The 17,650-nt window shown below is 52.3% G+C and overlaps 1 protein-coding gene and 1 long non-coding RNA gene across 3 annotated transcripts; one reads left to right on the forward strand and one right to left on the reverse strand.

The window, feature by feature from the left end:
• The first annotated feature begins 7,155 nt into the window (after window positions 1-7,155).
• LOC308574066 lies at window positions 7,156-9,542 on the forward strand. Its single transcript, XR_014002329.1, has 2 exons — window positions 7,156-7,853; window positions 9,264-9,542. It is a non-coding gene; the product is annotated as an uncharacterized lncRNA (long non-coding RNA).
• Window positions 9,543-9,685: 143 nt separating this feature from the next.
• Window positions 9,686-11,731, reverse strand: LOC308574064 (apical endosomal glycoprotein-like). 2 transcript variants are annotated; one of them, XM_081171517.1, is made up of 5 exons: window positions 11,713-11,731; window positions 11,219-11,527; window positions 11,074-11,140; window positions 10,862-10,978; window positions 9,686-10,764 (listed from the first exon to the last, which is right to left on the reverse strand). In XM_081171517.1, exons 2-5 carry the CDS (start codon window positions 11,396-11,398, stop codon window positions 10,571-10,573), a joined length of 558 nt encoding a protein of 185 aa, XP_081027643.1. In that variant the 5' UTR covers window positions 11,399-11,527; window positions 11,713-11,731; the 3' UTR covers window positions 9,686-10,570. The 2 variants fall into 2 exon arrangements, with proteins under 2 accessions (XP_081027643.1, XP_081027644.1); XM_081171518.1 differs by lacking the exon at window positions 11,713-11,731 and having other exon boundaries at window positions 11,219-11,706.
• Window positions 11,732-17,650: the final 5,919 nt, after the last annotated feature.

Below are 17,650 nucleotides of genomic sequence, written 5' to 3' on the forward strand. Positions count from 1 at the left end.
CCGGCTGCGCGGGCGGGCGGGCAGGCGGGTGGGTGGGGCAACATGGCCCTACTTGGCTGCCTTGTAGCTGAAACCTGCGGCTCCATAGAAAGGGAGGCGTCAAAGATTAAATGCCTCCAATCACAACTAGGGGTGATATGACCTTGATACCCATTTTAGTTATAATTCCAAGGGTTTGCAAATTGTCTACAGAGAGGGCACCCCAGACCCCTTGCTGACCGGGAAATGGATCGCTGTCGAAGCCCACCTGCTCACTGACTATGTGCAACAAGTATTTATAATACCAAGAGGGGAGTGCCCGGTTTCCTTCTGGCTGTGCTTCCCCTCGAAGTTTACCAAAAGTGGGCCACTAGGCAGCACCCCCCCTCACTGGGTAAGTGAAAAACAGGCGGGCCTCCCACTTAGTCCACACCTCATGTCTTTCCCTGCTGATTCCGCCAAGCCCATTCCCTTGACTGTGGTTTCACTAGATAGGTGGGGACAGTGGGAATCTCGTTCATCCATTCATGCGTGTCACTAGATGAGGAATTTGGCTCTTTTTTGTCATCATCGGGGCACCACGCCCCTCAGACGTTGCATCTCTTTATCCACAGAGGTATGGATTATTTTCTAGCAGTCCCATGCTATACCTGGGGAATTTTCTGGGCGCTCACATCCCAGCACCGAGGGAGGCGGCTGTTTTGTTAAAGATGGAATGAGCATAAATGCCTCCAATCACCACTCATGATGAGAGAACCTTAAGGTCTTGATTCCAGACAATACCCCAGGCTAACAGGTCCTCTGCCAAGCGATCACTCCACACCCCTCTGCAGGAGAGTGTTGCAGATGTGGTTCTCAGGTCTTCCACTTAGTAGCACACTTATTTTTTATTTTAAATATATCTTTATTAATTTTAAATAAATACCTTTATGAAAAAACAGATGTACATACAAGTAAACAAACACAAACAAACAAACAAATAACAGAAAAATCAAACTACACATTATAAGATACAAGAAGATTAATATTATTATCAACTTATATACTCCTGATACTGAACACAATTATAAAAGTTACAGAGAAGAAATTGAAAGCTGGCTTCCAGTTAATCTCACTGTACTTTATCTATCCATTACTTTATACCGCACAGTTACATATTTCTTATATAATTTCTTTTTACCTCCCTATGAACTTAGATTTATACAATGCAGGGATCAGTCTAATTCAGCCAAGATGTTTCCTTTTATTCCATAGTTTTCTTAATATTCTTTAAAGATTCCACAATCCTTATAGACTTTTTGTTTTGGTTGGCCTCTTACTCTTCCTGTTGCTTTCGCTACCTGCAGCTATTCTACCATTAGGATTTGCCAGTCTTCCGTGTTGGGTATTATTGTGTCTTTCCAATTTCTTGCTACTAAAATTCTGACCATCATTATTCCGTACATGAACAATGTTCTTTTTTTATTTCCCTATTTCTTTTGGCAAAATGCTTAATAAAAATATTTCTGGCCCCTTTTTGAATGTTAATTTAATGTTAATTTAAATAATTCTTAAATTTCTTCATATATATTATTCCAAAAAAACATAAATATCTGTACCTTTCCACCACATATGCAAATAAGACCCAATTTCTTTATTACACCTCCAACATAAAGGTGATCTGTTCTTATACATTTTAGCAAGTTTTTCTGGAGTTTGATGCCATCTATACCTCATCTTAATTTTGTTTTTCATGAGACTGTAGCAGGCCATGAATTTTATGTCTTCCCACCGTAATTTTTCCCATTGTTCCATAAATATTATAACCCAACTCTTGTGTCCATCTCACCATTTTGGCTTTCACTTGTTCTTCCTTTACCTCCCATTCCAATAGGAGGTCGTATACCCGTGAGATATATTTTCCTTTACTTTGTATCAATTCTTTTTCAAATTCTGATGTTTCTTTTGCAAGCCCTACTTTTTTATCAATGGTTAATCTTTGATGTATTTGAAAATATTGCAGCCAGTTTGTCAAATGCCCTTTAATTTCTTCATATTTTTTCAGTATAGGTCCATCCTGTTGTCCTTCTAATAATAATCGGTATGTGGCCCATTCCCCTTCCATATTCTTTTTCTTAACTGCCTGTGCTTCTGTAGGTGAGGTCCACAGGGGGTTCTTGGGTTCTAGTATTCCTTTATATTTTGACCAGATCTTATATAATTATTTCCTTATTAAATGATTCAGGAAGCCCCTGTGGACCTTTACCTTCTCATATAATAAATAGGCATGCCACCCATACCGATTATCATATCCCTCCAAATCTAATACATCAAAATCCCTTAATGTTATCCAGTCTTTCATCCACAGTAGTGCTGCAGCTGCATGACTTAACTCTAGATCAGGGAGTGTGAAGCCTCCTCTCTTTTTTATCACTTGGTAGCGCTCTTTAACCAACTCCAGGAGACTAGTGTTGCCGGCGTAGTAGTGGACTTTCTGAGCATGAGCCCTCTGCAGGTCCACCTGTTCGTCCACAGGTATGTCTGGGCCTAATATCCCCAGGAGGAAAGCCTCCATTTTTTAAAATGAAGAATGCCATCATAATTCTTTTGAGCTCATTATAAATTACATTGCAAAATTCCTTTATTTTCTTACAGGTCCACCACATATGTAACATTGAGCCTTCCGCTTCCCCACATCTCCAGCATTTACTTGAAATGTTCTTATACATTTTGAATAATTTTAGGGGTGTTACGTACCAGCAGAATTGCATCTACATAAAATTTTCTTTCAAGGTGTAGCATGCGGTGAACTTCATAGATTTTCCCAGGCATTCATTGGGATACTATAGCCAAAATCTTGAGCCCACTTGACCATTACAGATTTTAGAGGATTACAGATTGGAGAGGATTTTCACTTTAGAGTTGATCAGTTCTTTTTCCAATGTAGAGGGTTCCATCGCAAAACCATTTCTCTAGTTTAAATACCTCGTAAAGTTGGTGATATTGTAACCAACCTGACAGATGTTCTCTCATTTCTTCAGAGCCTTTTCATTCCTCTTCCTTCCATATTTTTTCTTCTTCACTGCTAGTGCTTCAAGGGGAGATATCCACCACAGAGTTTTAGGTTCAAGCAAATCTTTGTATTTTCCCAAACCATATAGAAAGGTTTCCTTATAATATGATTATTAATTTTTTGTGGATCTTAACTTTATCATAACCTTAAGCAGGCATGCCAGCCATAACGGTTGTAATGTCCTTCCAGGTCTAGAAGGTCTGTGTTTTGTAGTGTACACCATTCCTTGATCCAGGAGAGACAGGCCGCTGTATGAGACCTGTAGCAGACTTGGAGAACGTGGTTCAGAGTTTCGGGCATCTGGCACCCGCCGCGATCTAGCCGGTCAGCTCTCTGTCCCCTGGCCAAGCGGGACCTGGTCGGAAGCACATTGATGTGCATCTGAATGGAATTACGATAGTCCTTGCCCGACAGGAACTTAGTGCACCCAGTTGTGCTGGCTACGGGTTTTCCCAGACTCCTTCAATGCACAACCACCCACTGATTGGTAGAGGAGACTGGCCCATCGGCGTTTTTGTGCCTGAGCTGTAAACAGGCAATTTCCCTTCTCTAGTAGCCGCCCCTCTAACAGAGAGCTCCCACCTCAGAAAGGTCCCAGATGTAGACTGCTCCATCCTTACCAGTGGCAGTCATAGGAGCTGATCCCTACGAAGTCGTGGCATCATCCAGTGCATCGCCGGAATTCCTAGGCCTCCGTCACTGACCTTAGTGTGGAAGTACACAACAGGCGTACTATCCGGGAGACCTAGCCACTTTCTCACTGCCGTCCTCACACAGCGGTCCACTCTGTTGAGCAGTCCCACTGTGGTTGAGCCCATAGAGAGCTGATGGTATAGCGATGGCACGAAAGCCAAACATCCATTGCTGAGGCTTCAAGGGAGCTTTGCCAATGGTGTCCAGAAGCTCCTTTAGATGGTCCAGAGGCTGAATTGCCATGCGTCCTTCTGGCTTGAAGGGCACGCCCACGTAGTGCCAGTGGTCCGACCGCTTGAGAGCTTGCAACGGTTTGCTGTTACAGGTGACTACCTGCCGCAGGTTCACCACCGTTTTCTTCTCCTTGGGGACGACTTCCAATGATACTGTCAAGCTCTTCCCAGAGTTTACAGTGAGGCCACATAGTGCTAGATGTCTACCCACTATGTCGATGGTAGTTTGTAGCCCTACTGGTGTAGACGCCACAAACACCAGGTCGTCTGCAAAGGCTACGCTGTTCACTGTCACGCCTTCTCCCAGGTCGGCCCCTACCTCCTTCGGTATCTTCCGAAGGAGACGGTCCATGATCATATTAAATATGCAGGGTGACATGGGGCCACCCTGCTTCACCCCACACCTGGGGTGAAATTCCTGGGAGGTCGCACCACCGCACGAAGGTACGGTGGTACTCCGGTCATAGACATCACTTATATAGTGTGTCTTTGGGTTGGGGATCCCCATCATCTGAAGGGTTTCCTTGATGGTATTATGGGCCACAGAGTCGAACGCTTTCGCCAGGGATGTCAAGTACAACGGTTTCGACCGCTGCTTGTGGTTCCGGAGTACCATATCCAGGAGGAAGATGTTTTAGGAACACCCATCGAACTGCTGGAAGGCCCGTTGTCTTGGGTCTAGGTCGACTTCCCGAGTCAACCACGCAGCCAGGACCTTATGGAAGACTCTGGTCAATACTGGGGACACAGTTATAGGGCGGAAGTCCCCCGGATCTTGAGCATGATCTTTTTTGGGAATCAGTGTTGTTCGAGCCCCCAGCAACGACTGGGGGCATTTCCCACATACCATTATTAGGTTGAAGAGCCGCTCCAGCGCACCTAGAGGCAGCTTCTTCACCTGTTCCACAGTCATTCCGTCAGGTCCTGGTGCCGTTGAGACGGATGGCATGGCTCTCTTTATCTCAGCAGCAGTCATGGGTTCCCATAAGGATGTTATAACATCCCTCCTGGGGCCAGGGCCAGGTGAGCAGTCCGGAGCCCTGGTCATTAGCTTTTCCCCATACGGAAAGAGGCTCGCGTCATTTTCTATTGGCATGTCCCTGTTCTTATCAAGAGCCCACTTAATACATTTAGTGGGACTCTTATGCCATAGATGTTGGAATTTGGCATATTGCTCTCGCCTCTTCCGCCTATTGGATGTCTGTTGTTCTTGGCTACTTCGTTCCCCTCTCTGCGCCCTCCAGGGTTGCATACCTTGCGTGCCCCACACAACCAGGGACAGCTCTTCATACACGTCGGTGAGCATCCTCGACCCGATGGTGGGACTCAGCCTTTCCAATCGCACGAGGTGTTCCGAGGTGGTTGGCATTCTGGGGAGCTGCTGCAGGTGTTGTATCAGCCTGTCACGCCACTGGGTATTCGAAGCTTCCACCACAGGTTGAGGGGCTGGTCCGTCTACCACCTCTAGCTGTTCCTGGATATACGTTGCAACCAATTCCTGGTAGGCCTGCTGGCGCCTATGGGCTTTTATTGCCTCAGCTGTTCTCTCTGGAAATTTCTCCATCAGGCCTAGGTTCATATGGCGTGTCCCCAAGGTTAGGAGTTGCGCCTCCTCTTTAGCCAGCAGTGCTGTTTCCTCGGGGGTCCATCTCCTTTTCACCTGATGCGTGTTTTGTTGTGCATCATACCAGTCTGGGTGGGCTCGTCGGTGATGGACACCACGTCCACTCTTGGTGTTAAAGGCTCTCTCGCAATCTGAGTGTTCACATACGAAAACTGGTTGTTCCATCGCAGGAACTACACCAGGCCAAGCAGCACGGGAGCTGCTCCTCACCCGGGTGGTACGGTCCGATGACCCGCCACCTCTCTTTGCATTGCAATGATTCATATCCTCTAGGGATCTGGGTGAGGGTAAACTGACCCTCTCTGGCACGGACCCAGAGGTTCAGATAAGCCTTCCCTGTTAGCCGCCTAAAGACGTTGCCTGACTCTCACCACGAGGAGGTAGGGATAGGCACGTGGAAAAGACCACCAAAGATCGATCAGTAGAACATCACAGATCAGCAGCTGACATTTTTAAATTTTTTTTTAATTTTTTTTAATCATCATCTGGGCTCCACGCCCCTCAGACATTGCTTCTGTTTAACCGCAGAAGTACGGATTTTCTTTTCTAGCAGACCCGTGCCGGCCTGGGCAATTTCCTGGGTGCTCAAAAACCAGTACCGAGGGTAGCCGTAGTCCTGTTAAAGACCGTGTGCGCATACAGGCCACCAATCAACACCCGAGACGAGAGGACCCTAAGATCTTGTTTCCGGACAATACCAAGGGCTAGCAGGTCCTCTGCCGAGCGGTCACTCCACACACCCCTGCAGGAGAGCATTGCAGATGTGGTGCTCAGGTCTTCCACTTGGTAGCGCTCTTTTACCAACTCCAGGAGACTGGTGTTCCCCGCGTAATACTGGACTTTTTGGGCATGGGCCCTCCGCAGGTCCGCCTGCTCGCCCAACACCTGGGCATCGACTATCAATGCGGTTCGTCCAATACTCGCTACTATGTCGGGTTTCCTCAAACCTTCTGATGTTCGAAAGTGAGGCTCTAAATCCACGTGATACCCCTGCCTCCGAAGTCCTTTAGCGATATATTTCACTACAGCATCATGCCGGCGGACCCTAGCCGCATGAGACCTGTAGCAGACCTGGAGGACGTGGTTCAGAGTTTCGGGCGCCTGGCACCCGCCACGACATAGCCGGTCAGCTCTCCGTCCCCTAGCCAAGCGGGACCTGGTCAGAAGCGCATTAATGCGCATCCGTATGGAGTTGCGATAGTCCCTGCCCGACAGGAACTTTGTGCAGCCATAGACCCAGTCATGCTGGGTCAAGAGAGTCATAGTTACTCCCGCCGTTTACCCGCGCTTCATTGAATTTTTTCACTTTGACATTCAGAGCACTGGGCAGAAATCAGATCCCATCAACACCCGCCGCTGGCCTTCGCGATGCTTTGTTTTAATTAAACAGTCAGATTCCTATGGTCTGCACCAGTTCTAAGTCAACTGCTAGGTGCCGGCTGAGGCAGGACAAGGCATTAGGCTATTTATTTATTTTTTGGGGGAAAATTGTTTGGGGGGGGTGACTCGTTTATTTTGTATTATGGTGTGTTTTGTAGCACTAGTTTTTAATCCTGCTCTCTTCTATCTGACAATGCTGTAAGCATACAGCATACAGCCCTCCGATCACAACCCATGGTGATGGAGCCTGGAGATATTTCTTTCCTATTATTCCTAAAGGCAACAGTTCTTTTATGCTCACTCCATGGCACTCTTACTGAAGTTACATGTAACTTGCAGTTTCTGTTGCACAGTGTCTGTAGACTACTGTAACACCCTTGTATTGGTTCAGGGTCTCAGATATATGGCATCCACCTCTGCAGAGTCTGTCAAGTCTTCTGCCTCTGGCTAGACGTTTTCATATTGGGAGCACAATTATCCAGAGTTTTATGGAATTAAAGTAATCCCTTCCTGACAGAAAACACGTGCAACCATGCCTCTTGGTTTGGTGTTTTTTATTCTTCTTCTAACCCCCACCATCAATGTGCTCCCCTGCTTCATCAATCCATCTTTCACTCAGGGCCCCTGTTGTATGCAGGAAGCTTCCTCTGTTTCTGAAGTGACGTTCCATTACCTCCAGTTCCTTTGCCAGGAAGTTCCCAGCTAAGGACTGCTTGCCAACCTGCTTAAAGGCAATTTATGAAGGTGTTCTCTATGCAGGCTCCGTATGCTCCATCTCAGCCATTGCAAACAGGGACCTCCATCATTTACCTTGTTGTGAAACTACGCCACAAGTCTGGATGCCGGAAGACCAAGCCAGGTTCTACTTGCCCTTGAGCAGTGGTCCATGCAGGTAAGCATTTGCACCCCTCCAACTCTAACGACAGCTGGTTGTAAAAGTAGGGTAGGACCACAGTCTGTAGTCTGAACACCCTGTGTTGGGGTTTCAGGGAACCCTTCCTCAAGATTTCCCTTGCAGCCTCTCAAGGGGTTGGATTGCCATTCTTCTCTCAGTGGTGAATGGGATCCTAAGCTATTTCCATTTGCCTGACCTCTTTAGTGCCATTTTAGCATTGACCACCACTTTCTTTTGGGGACGTTCTCCAGGGAGACCATTAGGAACTTCTGGTATTGATGGTAAGCCCACATAGTGCCAGATGTTCCACCACTACGTGAGGGCTGTGAGGTTGGATACTCAGCTCTTCAAAGGAGCTGCTGTTTTTCCTAGCAGCGGGTATCATGCATTGGAACCACAAAATGCATGAATGGATTATAGAATAGTAGAGTTGTAAGAGACCAGGAATCATCTAGTCAAAGCTCCTGAAATTCAGGATTACTGGAACAGCAAATCCAAATTCTGCCTGGGTCATCCAAAACCCTGAAGGGGTGGGCTCCCATTCTGGAAGATGCATTACAGCTGTCTAACAACTGGAAGACTGGAAAGGGATCCCCTGTGGAAAAGCTAAGGGGGTGATGGGTGCTCCTCCAGTTCTTTGAGTGTGGAAAGTGTAGCCTGCTGCACAGTTGTCTACATGAGCCTCAGAAGGTTCTGTGTCTTGAGAGAAGGATTGATAGGTACAGCTCCTGCTGTGGTCCCCACTGAATTGGGGCTTTGGATGCCTATTGGCACTTATGGTACAATAACCCCAAGATCTGGGTGAGCCCTGGAATGAGTGCAAGTACTTGGGGTGTGTGTGTGTGAAATGAGAAGTAAATCTGATCCTCCATGCTCTGCAATAATTTTCCTGCCAGGCTGGGAGAAGCTCACCTGCACACCACTGAAGTTCTGAGCCCAGCTTGGACAAGGCGATGATGTGCCCAGAGTAATAATACCTTTATTGTCATTATATAACCTGTGTACAATGAAATTAAACAAGCCTCCTCCCCCAAACAATCTTGCTGCACTCTGTGTGCTTATCGAACAACACACCACCTCGCAAGTCAATTTTGCTATGTTATTTTCCATTCAACAGCCTAACAGCCCACAGATAGAAGCTATTTTTTAGCCTGTTGGTATGACTGATTATACTTCTATATCTCCTGCCCGAGGGTAGAAGATTTTCCAAGTGAGGTCCTCACTAAGGTAAACTCCCAGGAATTTAAAGCAGGGGACTCTCTCCACACAGCACCCCCCCTAGATATACATTGGGGCTGGTTCCCCTCTCTTCCTCCGGAAGTCCAACAGCATCTCCTTTGTCTTACTAATATTTAGGTGCAAGTTATTCTCTGAGCACCTAACCAATATTTGTTTGTTCATTAATAGGCTGCCACTGGAGTGGATATTGGGATTGGTCCTACGTTTCCTCTGCTGGCTGTATCCATACCTGTGCCAGAATGTTCCTGTACTTCACGTGGATCTGGAGCTTGGCGGTCGTGAATTCTCACTGGGGCAGCAGAAGTTTCTGCCATGACTGGACTTATTGTTTGGCAGCAACCGGTGACTCATATAATGTTGGATCTACATGCAAATGACCAGAACACGGACATGGAGGCTTTTTGTGATATTTCAAGCTGTTAAATAAAAATGATTTGTGTATTAGAACATATATTTCAGATAAGTCTAGCTAAATAAGATGGTGCATGCTTTATATCAAGATTGTGCCAAGGTAGCCTGACTGGAACATGAATCGTGGAGGACCATGGTCCAGGGGTGCTTCCAAGGACTTGCAGGGGGTGGCACCACTTACTGGTGTTTTTTGTTACAATTATAACTATGAGATTGCTTCATTGCATATTTTTGCATTGCTGTTGTGGGTTTTTCTTGCAAGCCGAGTAACAGATTCACCGCATAACTCCACTCCTTCTAGACCCCGAGGAACTTGCGGAAGATTGGGCGTGTAGATTGTTAGGGTTATCTGGAAGAGGTGGGTTGTGTTGAACCAAAGGTGAACTGTTCTGGAAGCTCTGCAAACACCATTTTGGTAGTCAAGATAACCCCACAATTAATAGGTAGTTGTTGTAGTGATGAGCTCGTATAAGCTAATTGGCTTGTTTTGATGCTATCCTTAACTGGGGGCTTCGGGTGCATGGAGTCCAGAAAGAGGAGCTAGCTATAAGACTTTGGTATTTGCCACCTATGCCCTCATCTGGTCAAGTGGAGTGATGGGAAGTCCTGGCCGAAGTGAAGAATGCTGCTTTGTGTATACAGATGTATGAAAGTTTGCTTGGGTGCGGACAAGCCAACTCCTTGCTGAGGTGTCTGTCCTGCAACTCTAAAGGGTGGGAGGCCTGGCAGACTGATTTGCTGTAATAAAGCTTTTAATAAAGTACTAGAACTGATCACTTTGGAGTTTGACTTCCATCTGTGGTACGCCTGCACCCAACCACTCCCACAAGACCTCCTTTGGATTTGCAGTTCAGAACATCATACCAGGCAGCCTTTGGCTCTGGGTAGACTGGGTTGTTGATCCCCTTCAGGTAGATCACAAAGCTCTTCAGTCTACCCAGTGGAGAACTGAAGGCTGTCAGCTGTCATGTCTACCAACTGGAGAGAGAAAGCACCCAGTGCCGAACTCTGCACATGCCCCAAATTGGTAAGACTTGATTCAAATAGTTTCTTTACGGAAAGGTTCAGCCTTGCTGACATCCTCTACATATTAACAACCAGCACCCACCTTCCGGCGTGTTGGTGGTCTGGTCGCGGGTGGGGCGGGCTGGGGACGGTGGCGCCTGGGAGCTGCAGTTTCTCGCCCAGGAAAGGTTCTGGTTGGCATCCGCCGCCCAACTGCACCAGCCCTCCTCAAAGAAGCATGAGAGGAAGGTCTCTGGGGGAGAAAGGCAGGTGGGTGGGTCCCAGGGGTGCCTTTTCTGCCCTCCCCCCTTCCAGTGGTGCCCACACCTCCCCTGGCCTCGAATGCTCACTGCAACCCTGTTTGTCGCCGCCATCGCCACAGTCCTTGGTGCCATCACAATGGCGGGCAGGGGTGACGCAGCTGCTTGGTAGGCATGGGCGCTCGTCTGGGGCGCAGCTCCGGGGACCTGGAAATGTTGGGATGGTGAAAGGGGAACCTCCAAGCCCAGAGGCAGTCTATCTGGTTGGCTGGGTTTGGGGGAGGCGGAAAAGAAAGCCTTACTTTGGGGGCCACAGTTCCTGAACTGCACATCGTCCAGCGCCACGCTCACCACCGAGGAAAAGGTCACCTGTAGAGGGGGAGACAGCGCTCTTGACATGCTCCGGTGAAGGAGCCGGCCGGCGAGAGCGAGGAGCTCCAGACCCACCTGGAAAGCGCACGGGACTCTTCTGGTGGAGGCCAGCAGGGGGCGCCAGGCGCCAGAGGACGAGGCGGAGCTTCGCCATGGCTCAGCTCCAATGTGAAGCTCCCGTTGAGTCCTGCAGGGGAAGGGTGAGGGTCTGGGGGGGTCATCTAGTCTGACTCTGCGTGGATTGCGGATTGCCATCTGGTCTCAGTCGCTCTCGTTTTTATCAGTCCCCAAAAGGGGATGGGAAGCAGGGCACCAGTAAATGTCATGATAAGAATGATCAGGATGGTATTTCTTCACGCCAACCCCAGCAGGCGGGTCGGTAGTCTAGAAATCAATCAATAGAAATTATATGATACGATACGTACTGCAGTTTAGAAACGTATTAAGTGATATTGATACGGAACTATGAGAACCGGGCCAGGGGGCATTTCCTCCACCACACCGGGGAAAAGGCCAAGTAGGGGGCTCTGGGCCTGTTGGATTTCTGAACTCCATTGCCCCAAGCTTACCTGTCTCGGCCATGCTGTACCCAGGCGCGGAGCTCACAACCTGAGGCCACGACACTCGGGGTCGGGGAGAGGAGTCGGGCAGGGACGGCAGGCGGCTTGGCTCGCTGCTCCAAGGAGCTCATGTACCAGCCTGAGGGGAGGTCGGGGGGGGGGGCGCCAGGTCCAAGGGGTGCTCTAACGGCTAAGCAATGCTTCCCCTCCCTTCAAATGAAGTATATTTCCCCGGGTCGGTGCCCAGCTGCGCACCCAGCCTCCACCATGCCCTGGGCGCCACCGATACCCGGAGTGCCTGCTTGTGTTCCCTTCCCCCAGGCAGACCGGGCAGGAGCCTGTCCCTTGGTTTAGGAGTGCCAAGCGGCAGGCAGGCAGGCAGGCAGGCAGGCAGGCAGGCAGGCAGGATGGTTGTCCCCTGCCTGCCTGCCTTCCTGCCTGCCTGCCTTCCCCCAGGTAGACCAGGCAGGAGCCTGTCCCTTGGTTTAGGAGTCCCGCTGAACTCCTAATGGTTACATCTATTTTGACTCAGCCAGCATGATGTTGGATGCTCCCATTTTCTTCCAGAAGCAGCCTGCTCTTTATCAGCGATCTAGTGTCTAGGGGTCCATTCTTTTCCTCCAGCAGCATGGTCCTCTCAAGTGGGGCGGCGCTGGGGTGGCAGTAGACCGTTCCGGCGCCTGCCCTCTTGCTTCTGCGTGACTGACGGAAGCGAGACAAGAGTGGCTGGCGGAGGATGCAAAGGCCGGCAAAGGGCAAGCTTTGTCCTGTGTGGGTCTAGCCACTGGCTGGTGAAGGGGAGAGGTTGCTGGTGGCCCCGGTCTACCTTTCGTTTTGCGAGTTTTTCGTCTCGCGAGGCGTTCGTCTTGCGGGGCACCACTGTATATGAGATCTATTTGTATAACAAATGTACATAAATGTATTCTGGTCGAAAATCAATAAAAATATAATTTTTTAAAAAAAGAATAGTAAAATTAAATATATGCGCATAATAATCGAACAGTTTACACTTAACAATTACAGTAAAGAATTACTAAGCTATAATCAATAAAAAAGATAGCAAGTCACAATGCAGTTATATGTTATGTTGCATTTTTTGTTGTGTAACTTATGTTGGGAATCAGTGAAATATTAGATATAAACACAACCTTGTATTCAAATAATATGCCTATTTTTATGCCCTTTAAGAACAAACGTGTGGAGCTTCTTGTGTGTGTGAGTGCTTGTGCCTCCCGGAGGTGGCCGGTGAGGGGTGAACGACAGCGGCGGCCGGTCAGGGTTCCGTGCCCGCGCGGCTGTCTGTGGAGACACAGGGCTGCCTGCGCGGGCCGGCTCCCGTGCCGTCCGTCCGCGCCGCGAGGTAGCCGAGACGTCCTCTCCTCCTCCTCCTCGAGCCTCGTTCTCCTCGGGCCTAATTCTCGGGCCTCCTCCTCGGGCCTCGTTCTCCCCGGCGGCAGCGAAGCGATCAGGGGGGCGGCTGATTGGGTCGGTCGGTCGGGCGTACGTTTGTTCGAGAGGGCCGGCTCCGCGTCGCCTCTCCCGTTGGCGTGCGGCCGCCGTTCTTTCGTGTCCCGCACGCCCTGCCTCCGTCGCCGTGGCCGTCCCCTCCCTGCCTGGCAGGCAGGCTGGCAGGCAGGGTGGGCGTCCCTTGCTTGCTTGCCTGCCTGCCTGCCTCCCACCCAGGTAGACCGGGTAAGAACCTGGCCCTTCGTTCAGAAGCGCTGGGGATCAGGCAGGCAGGATGGAAGGAAGGCAGGAGGGCTGTGCCCTGCCTGTCTGCCTGCTCCCCACCCCCCCGTTAGGCCGGCTAGGCACCCCTCCCTCGCTTTACAAGCGCCCCCATGTGGCCGCCGCAGGGCAGGGCGGCCATTCCTTGCCTGCCTTCTCCCAGGTAGACCGGGTAGGCGCCGGTTCCTTGCTTTAGGAGCGCCCTCGTGTGGCCATCATGGTAAGGGCAGGGCAGCCGTTTTCTTCGTCGTCGTCGTCGTCGTCGTCGTCGTATCCCTCTTGTTGTCATGATCGTTAGGGCGGGCGGGCGAAAAGGGAGATGCGTGTGTGTGTGCCTGCCTGCCCGCCTCCCACTCTTTCTCTCTCTCCGTGATCTATTTTGGGTCTGTCTCCCCCACACGCCAGCACATGGGGGGGGGGGCGGGAATGGTTTCTTGGGTGTGCGTGTGTGCGCGTTGGAGGGATATTTTGTGTCCATCTCTCTGTCCCTGTCTGTCTCCCCCGCACACAAGGACAGGCTGTGTTTGAGTGTATGCTAGAGTGACAGAGAAATTTTGTGCCCTTCTGTCTCCCTCCCCCGCAAACGAGTCCTCCCGCAAAGGAACGCACGCACATCAAGACTTTCCTCCCTTGCCGTCCCTGCAAGGACGGACGCACGCATGCATGCCCTCACCTGTCCCATCCATCACCTGCCTGCTGCTCTGCCGCTAAGCAGCGGTCTAAAAAGTCACCGACTTCTACGGCAGCTGTAGCCACGAACCCCACCCTTGACGATGTCGTCGAGGTCCAACGACTGGGTAGACCTGGAGGCGCCAATGGGGGCGCGAGCCCGTAGACCGGGAAGCATTCCGCCCCACTCTAGTAGACCGGCAAGCCCCTCCAGCCGGGTGGACCGGAGGGGAGCCGAGGGCAGGGAGACCGGGCAACGCCGCCAGCCCTCAGGCGGGTAGACCGGGCTCTCCGAGGTCCGGCGCCCAGTAGACCGGCCAGCGGTTCCACTCCGTCCCCCAGGTAGTCCGGCAGAGCCGCGCTCCCCGGCGGGTAGACCGGGAAGCCTCACGATCTCTGAAGAAGACCGGCAAGATCAAGCCTCCCCCACAGCGAGTAGACCCGTCATACAGCGGCTCCAGGCACACCAAAGAGTGGACCGGCGCCTCGCGGGCCCAAGGATGGTAGACCGGGAAACCGTTTGTCCTCCAAGGGAGACTTGGCAGAACCAGACCTTCTGGCGAACAGGCAGGGTCGCCGTCCGCTGCCTGCCTTCCAGGTAGACCGGGCAAGAGCCTGTTCCCTTGTTTAGGAGCGCTGGTCAGGCGGCAGGCAGGCAGGCAGGCAGGCAGGCAGGCAGGGTGTCCGTCCGCTCCCTGCCTTCCAGGTAGACCGGGAAGAGCCTGTTCCTTTGTTTAGGAGCGCTGGCCAGCGGCAGGGAGGCAGGCATGCACGCAGGGCGTGGACGCGAGGAGCACACCGTGCCTGAAACCGAGTTGACCGGCCAGCGGTCCTTCGCCGTACGCCAAGTAGCCCGGCAGAGCTGCTCTTTCCTGTCGGTAGACCGGGAGATCCCCCCCGATCACTGAGGAAGACCGTCAAGACCAAGCTTTCCGGGCCGGTAGGCCGGAGTGGAGACGAGTTCCGGAAAACCGGGCAACGCCGCCATCCCCTCCGGCGGGCAGACCGTGCTTCCAGAGGTCCGGTGCCCAGTAGACCGGCCAGCGGTTCCGCGCCTTAAGCCACTAGTTCGGCAGACCCGCGCTTTCTTGCAGGTAGACTGCAAGACAGCCTCCCCCCCTCCGCCGGCAAGTAGACCGGGCAGCGGTTCCAGACACTCCGGCTAGTGGACCGGCGCCTCCCGGCCCCAAGGAGGGTTGACCGGGAAGACGTGTTTCCACCGAGGTGGACCGGGAAGCCCCAAACCCTGCGGCTTGCAGGCACGCAGGCAGGCAGGCATGCATGGTGGCCGTCCCCTGCCTGCCTTCCAGGTAGACTGGGCAGAAGCCTGTTCCTTCGTTTAGGAGCGCTGGACATGCGGCAGGCCGGCCGTGGTGTGCGTGGACGCGAGGAGCCCACCGGGCCTGGAACCGAGTAGACCGGGAAGAGGTTCCACGCCGTGCGCCAGGTAGACCGGCAGAGCCGCGCTTTCCTGTGGGGGGACCGTAAAGCACCGCGATCTCTGACGAAGACCGGCGAGCCAGAGGCTTCACGGCAGGTAGACCGGAGAGGAGCCGATGGCCGCGAGAGCAGGTACCACCGCCTGTCACTCCGGCGGGTAGACCGTGCTTCCCGAGGTCCGGCGCCCAGTAGAACGTCCAGCGGTTCCGCGCCGTACGCCAGGTAGCCCGGCAGAGCTGCGCTTTCCTGCAGGTAGACTGGCAAGACAGCCTCCCCCCCTCCGCCGGCGAGTAGACCGGGCAGCGGCTCCAGGCCTCCCCCCCGCCTTGTGGACCGGTGATTCCCGGCCCCGAGGAGGGTAGACCGGGAAGCCGTTTCTCCTCCGAGGTGGAGCATGAAGCCCCAGACTTGCGGTGAGCAGGCAGGCAGGCAGGATGGCCGGGAACTGGTCTGTCCTCGAGGTAGAGCTGGAAGCCCCAGCCTTGCTTCTGGCTTCTGGTTCTGGGTTCTCCACCCCTTAAAGATTTCACATGGGGGTGGGTCATCATCCGGTAGAGGCTTATTCAAACTCATCTTTGTGCTGTAAGAGCATGCACTGGATCAAGATATGTGCATACACTTGCCCACAACCCTATTATATAGACGTTTATTTAGGGCGTGTGTGTACATCTCTGTTTTTTAAAATAGAAGACCCCCCTTAGATGCTAGATTTGCATTCTCTCACTTTTAGGAAGATTCCTTAAACCTCTTCCGGCTCCCTGTGATCCTAGAGATGTTTTTCCCCAGCTTGCTTTGCAAGAAATGTGTCAGTCAGAGGTCCAAATTCTCTGGAGGCAAAGGCACCCCAACCAGTGGCGTAGCGTGGGGGGTGCCAGGGGTGCCGGCCGCACCGGCCGCAACATTTGGGGGGCGCGTTTGGCTGGCCCTCCTCGAGGAAGCAGGAACCCCACTGTCCTCGGACATCCTCCGAAGGCTGGCGGTGGGGCGGAGAGACCTTCTCCCCGCGCCAGCCTTCGGATGGCTGTCCTGAAGACTTGTGGTGGGAGCAGTGGCGTAGTGTGGGGGGTGCAGGGGGCCTTCTGACCTGGCGCAACATCTGGGGGGGGCGCGGAAGAGACTCGAGTGCTAAAATCCACGGGTTAGGGGGTGCAAATTACTTGCCTTGCCCCGGGTGCTGAGAACCCACGCTATGCCACTGACCCCAACTTCCGCTGTGCTCTTCTACCAGGAACCCATGGAGGAGTTAGGCAGGAGTTGCAGAGCCCCACCCATCTCGTTCCCATCATACCTACCCACAGAAAGCCGCCCCCGGGCGACACCCACATTTCTGTGAAGTTCTCCAAGCCCCGCAGCTGCGCCAAGTTCTGGATGGTGTTGGACAAGGTGTTCCTGTAGCGCCGGCTCTTCTCCAGGCAGGGCGGCGCTCCGAGGCAGAAGCAACCCGGCCAGGCAGAGGAGCATCCCTGCACAGCCCCAGAGCATCCTTCCTCCACGGAGAGGCATCCTCGGCTGCTGGCTCAGAAAGCCCCGCGGCTCCCCATCCGCTGCTCCCCAGCCAAGTAGCTCTGCTCTCTCGCTGAGCCTCTTCCTTCCTTGTCAGTCATGGACCATGAGCCCGCACTCTCTCGCAGACACACAACCACTCATTTCCCAACCTCGGGGGGGGGGGCGGAGTTTGCTCCAAGTCCTCCTCCAACAGCACAGAACCCCTCCCTCTCCAAGCGAGTGACCGCCTGTCTCAGTGGACACCGCAGCGAGAGCAATGGCCACGTGAGTGTGCCTCTTCTCCCCGTGGAGCACAGAGGAAGGGAGAGGTGATCTTGTGGTGCCAGCAGCCTCCTTCCAGGGTGCGGGGGGGGGGGCAGGCATGGGCGTAGCCATGATTGATGTTGGGGGGACGGACGGAATCAGCTGGTCAGTTAGTTAAGCATTTTTTTAATTTTCTTGATTTAGGGGGGCAACTGCCCTCTGTCCTCCCTTGGCTACTCATGGGGACAGGTAAGTCCCGCCCCGCATAATCGATCACAAGACATGGCGCGCGCACACCATTTGAACAGCAATGAATGACCAGCAACCTTTTTTGACGGGCGGCCCCCTCAAATATTTTACT

The sequence above is a fragment of the Podarcis bocagei genome (assembly GCF_964188305.1).
Source record: "Podarcis bocagei genome assembly, chromosome: 15".
Classification (NCBI taxonomy): Eukaryota; Metazoa; Chordata; class Lepidosauria; order Squamata; family Lacertidae; genus Podarcis; species Podarcis bocagei.

What these genes read in the sequence shown, in the direction of transcription:
- LOC308574064 (XM_081171517.1), bottom strand. Translation starts at nt 11,398, where the DNA reads ATGGCAATCCGCAATCCACGCAGAGTCAGACTAGATGACCCCCCCAGA. An exon ending in CAGGAACTGTGGCCCCCAAA is followed by an intron (nt 10,979 to 11,073) that starts GTAAGGCTTTCT and finishes CAACATTTCCAG; the next exon opens with GTCCCCGGAGCTGCGCCCCA. An exon ending in CGGCGACAAACAGGGTTGCA is followed by an intron (nt 10,765 to 10,861) that starts GTGAGCATTCGA and finishes TTTCTCCCCCAG; the next exon opens with AGACCTTCCTCTCATGCTTC.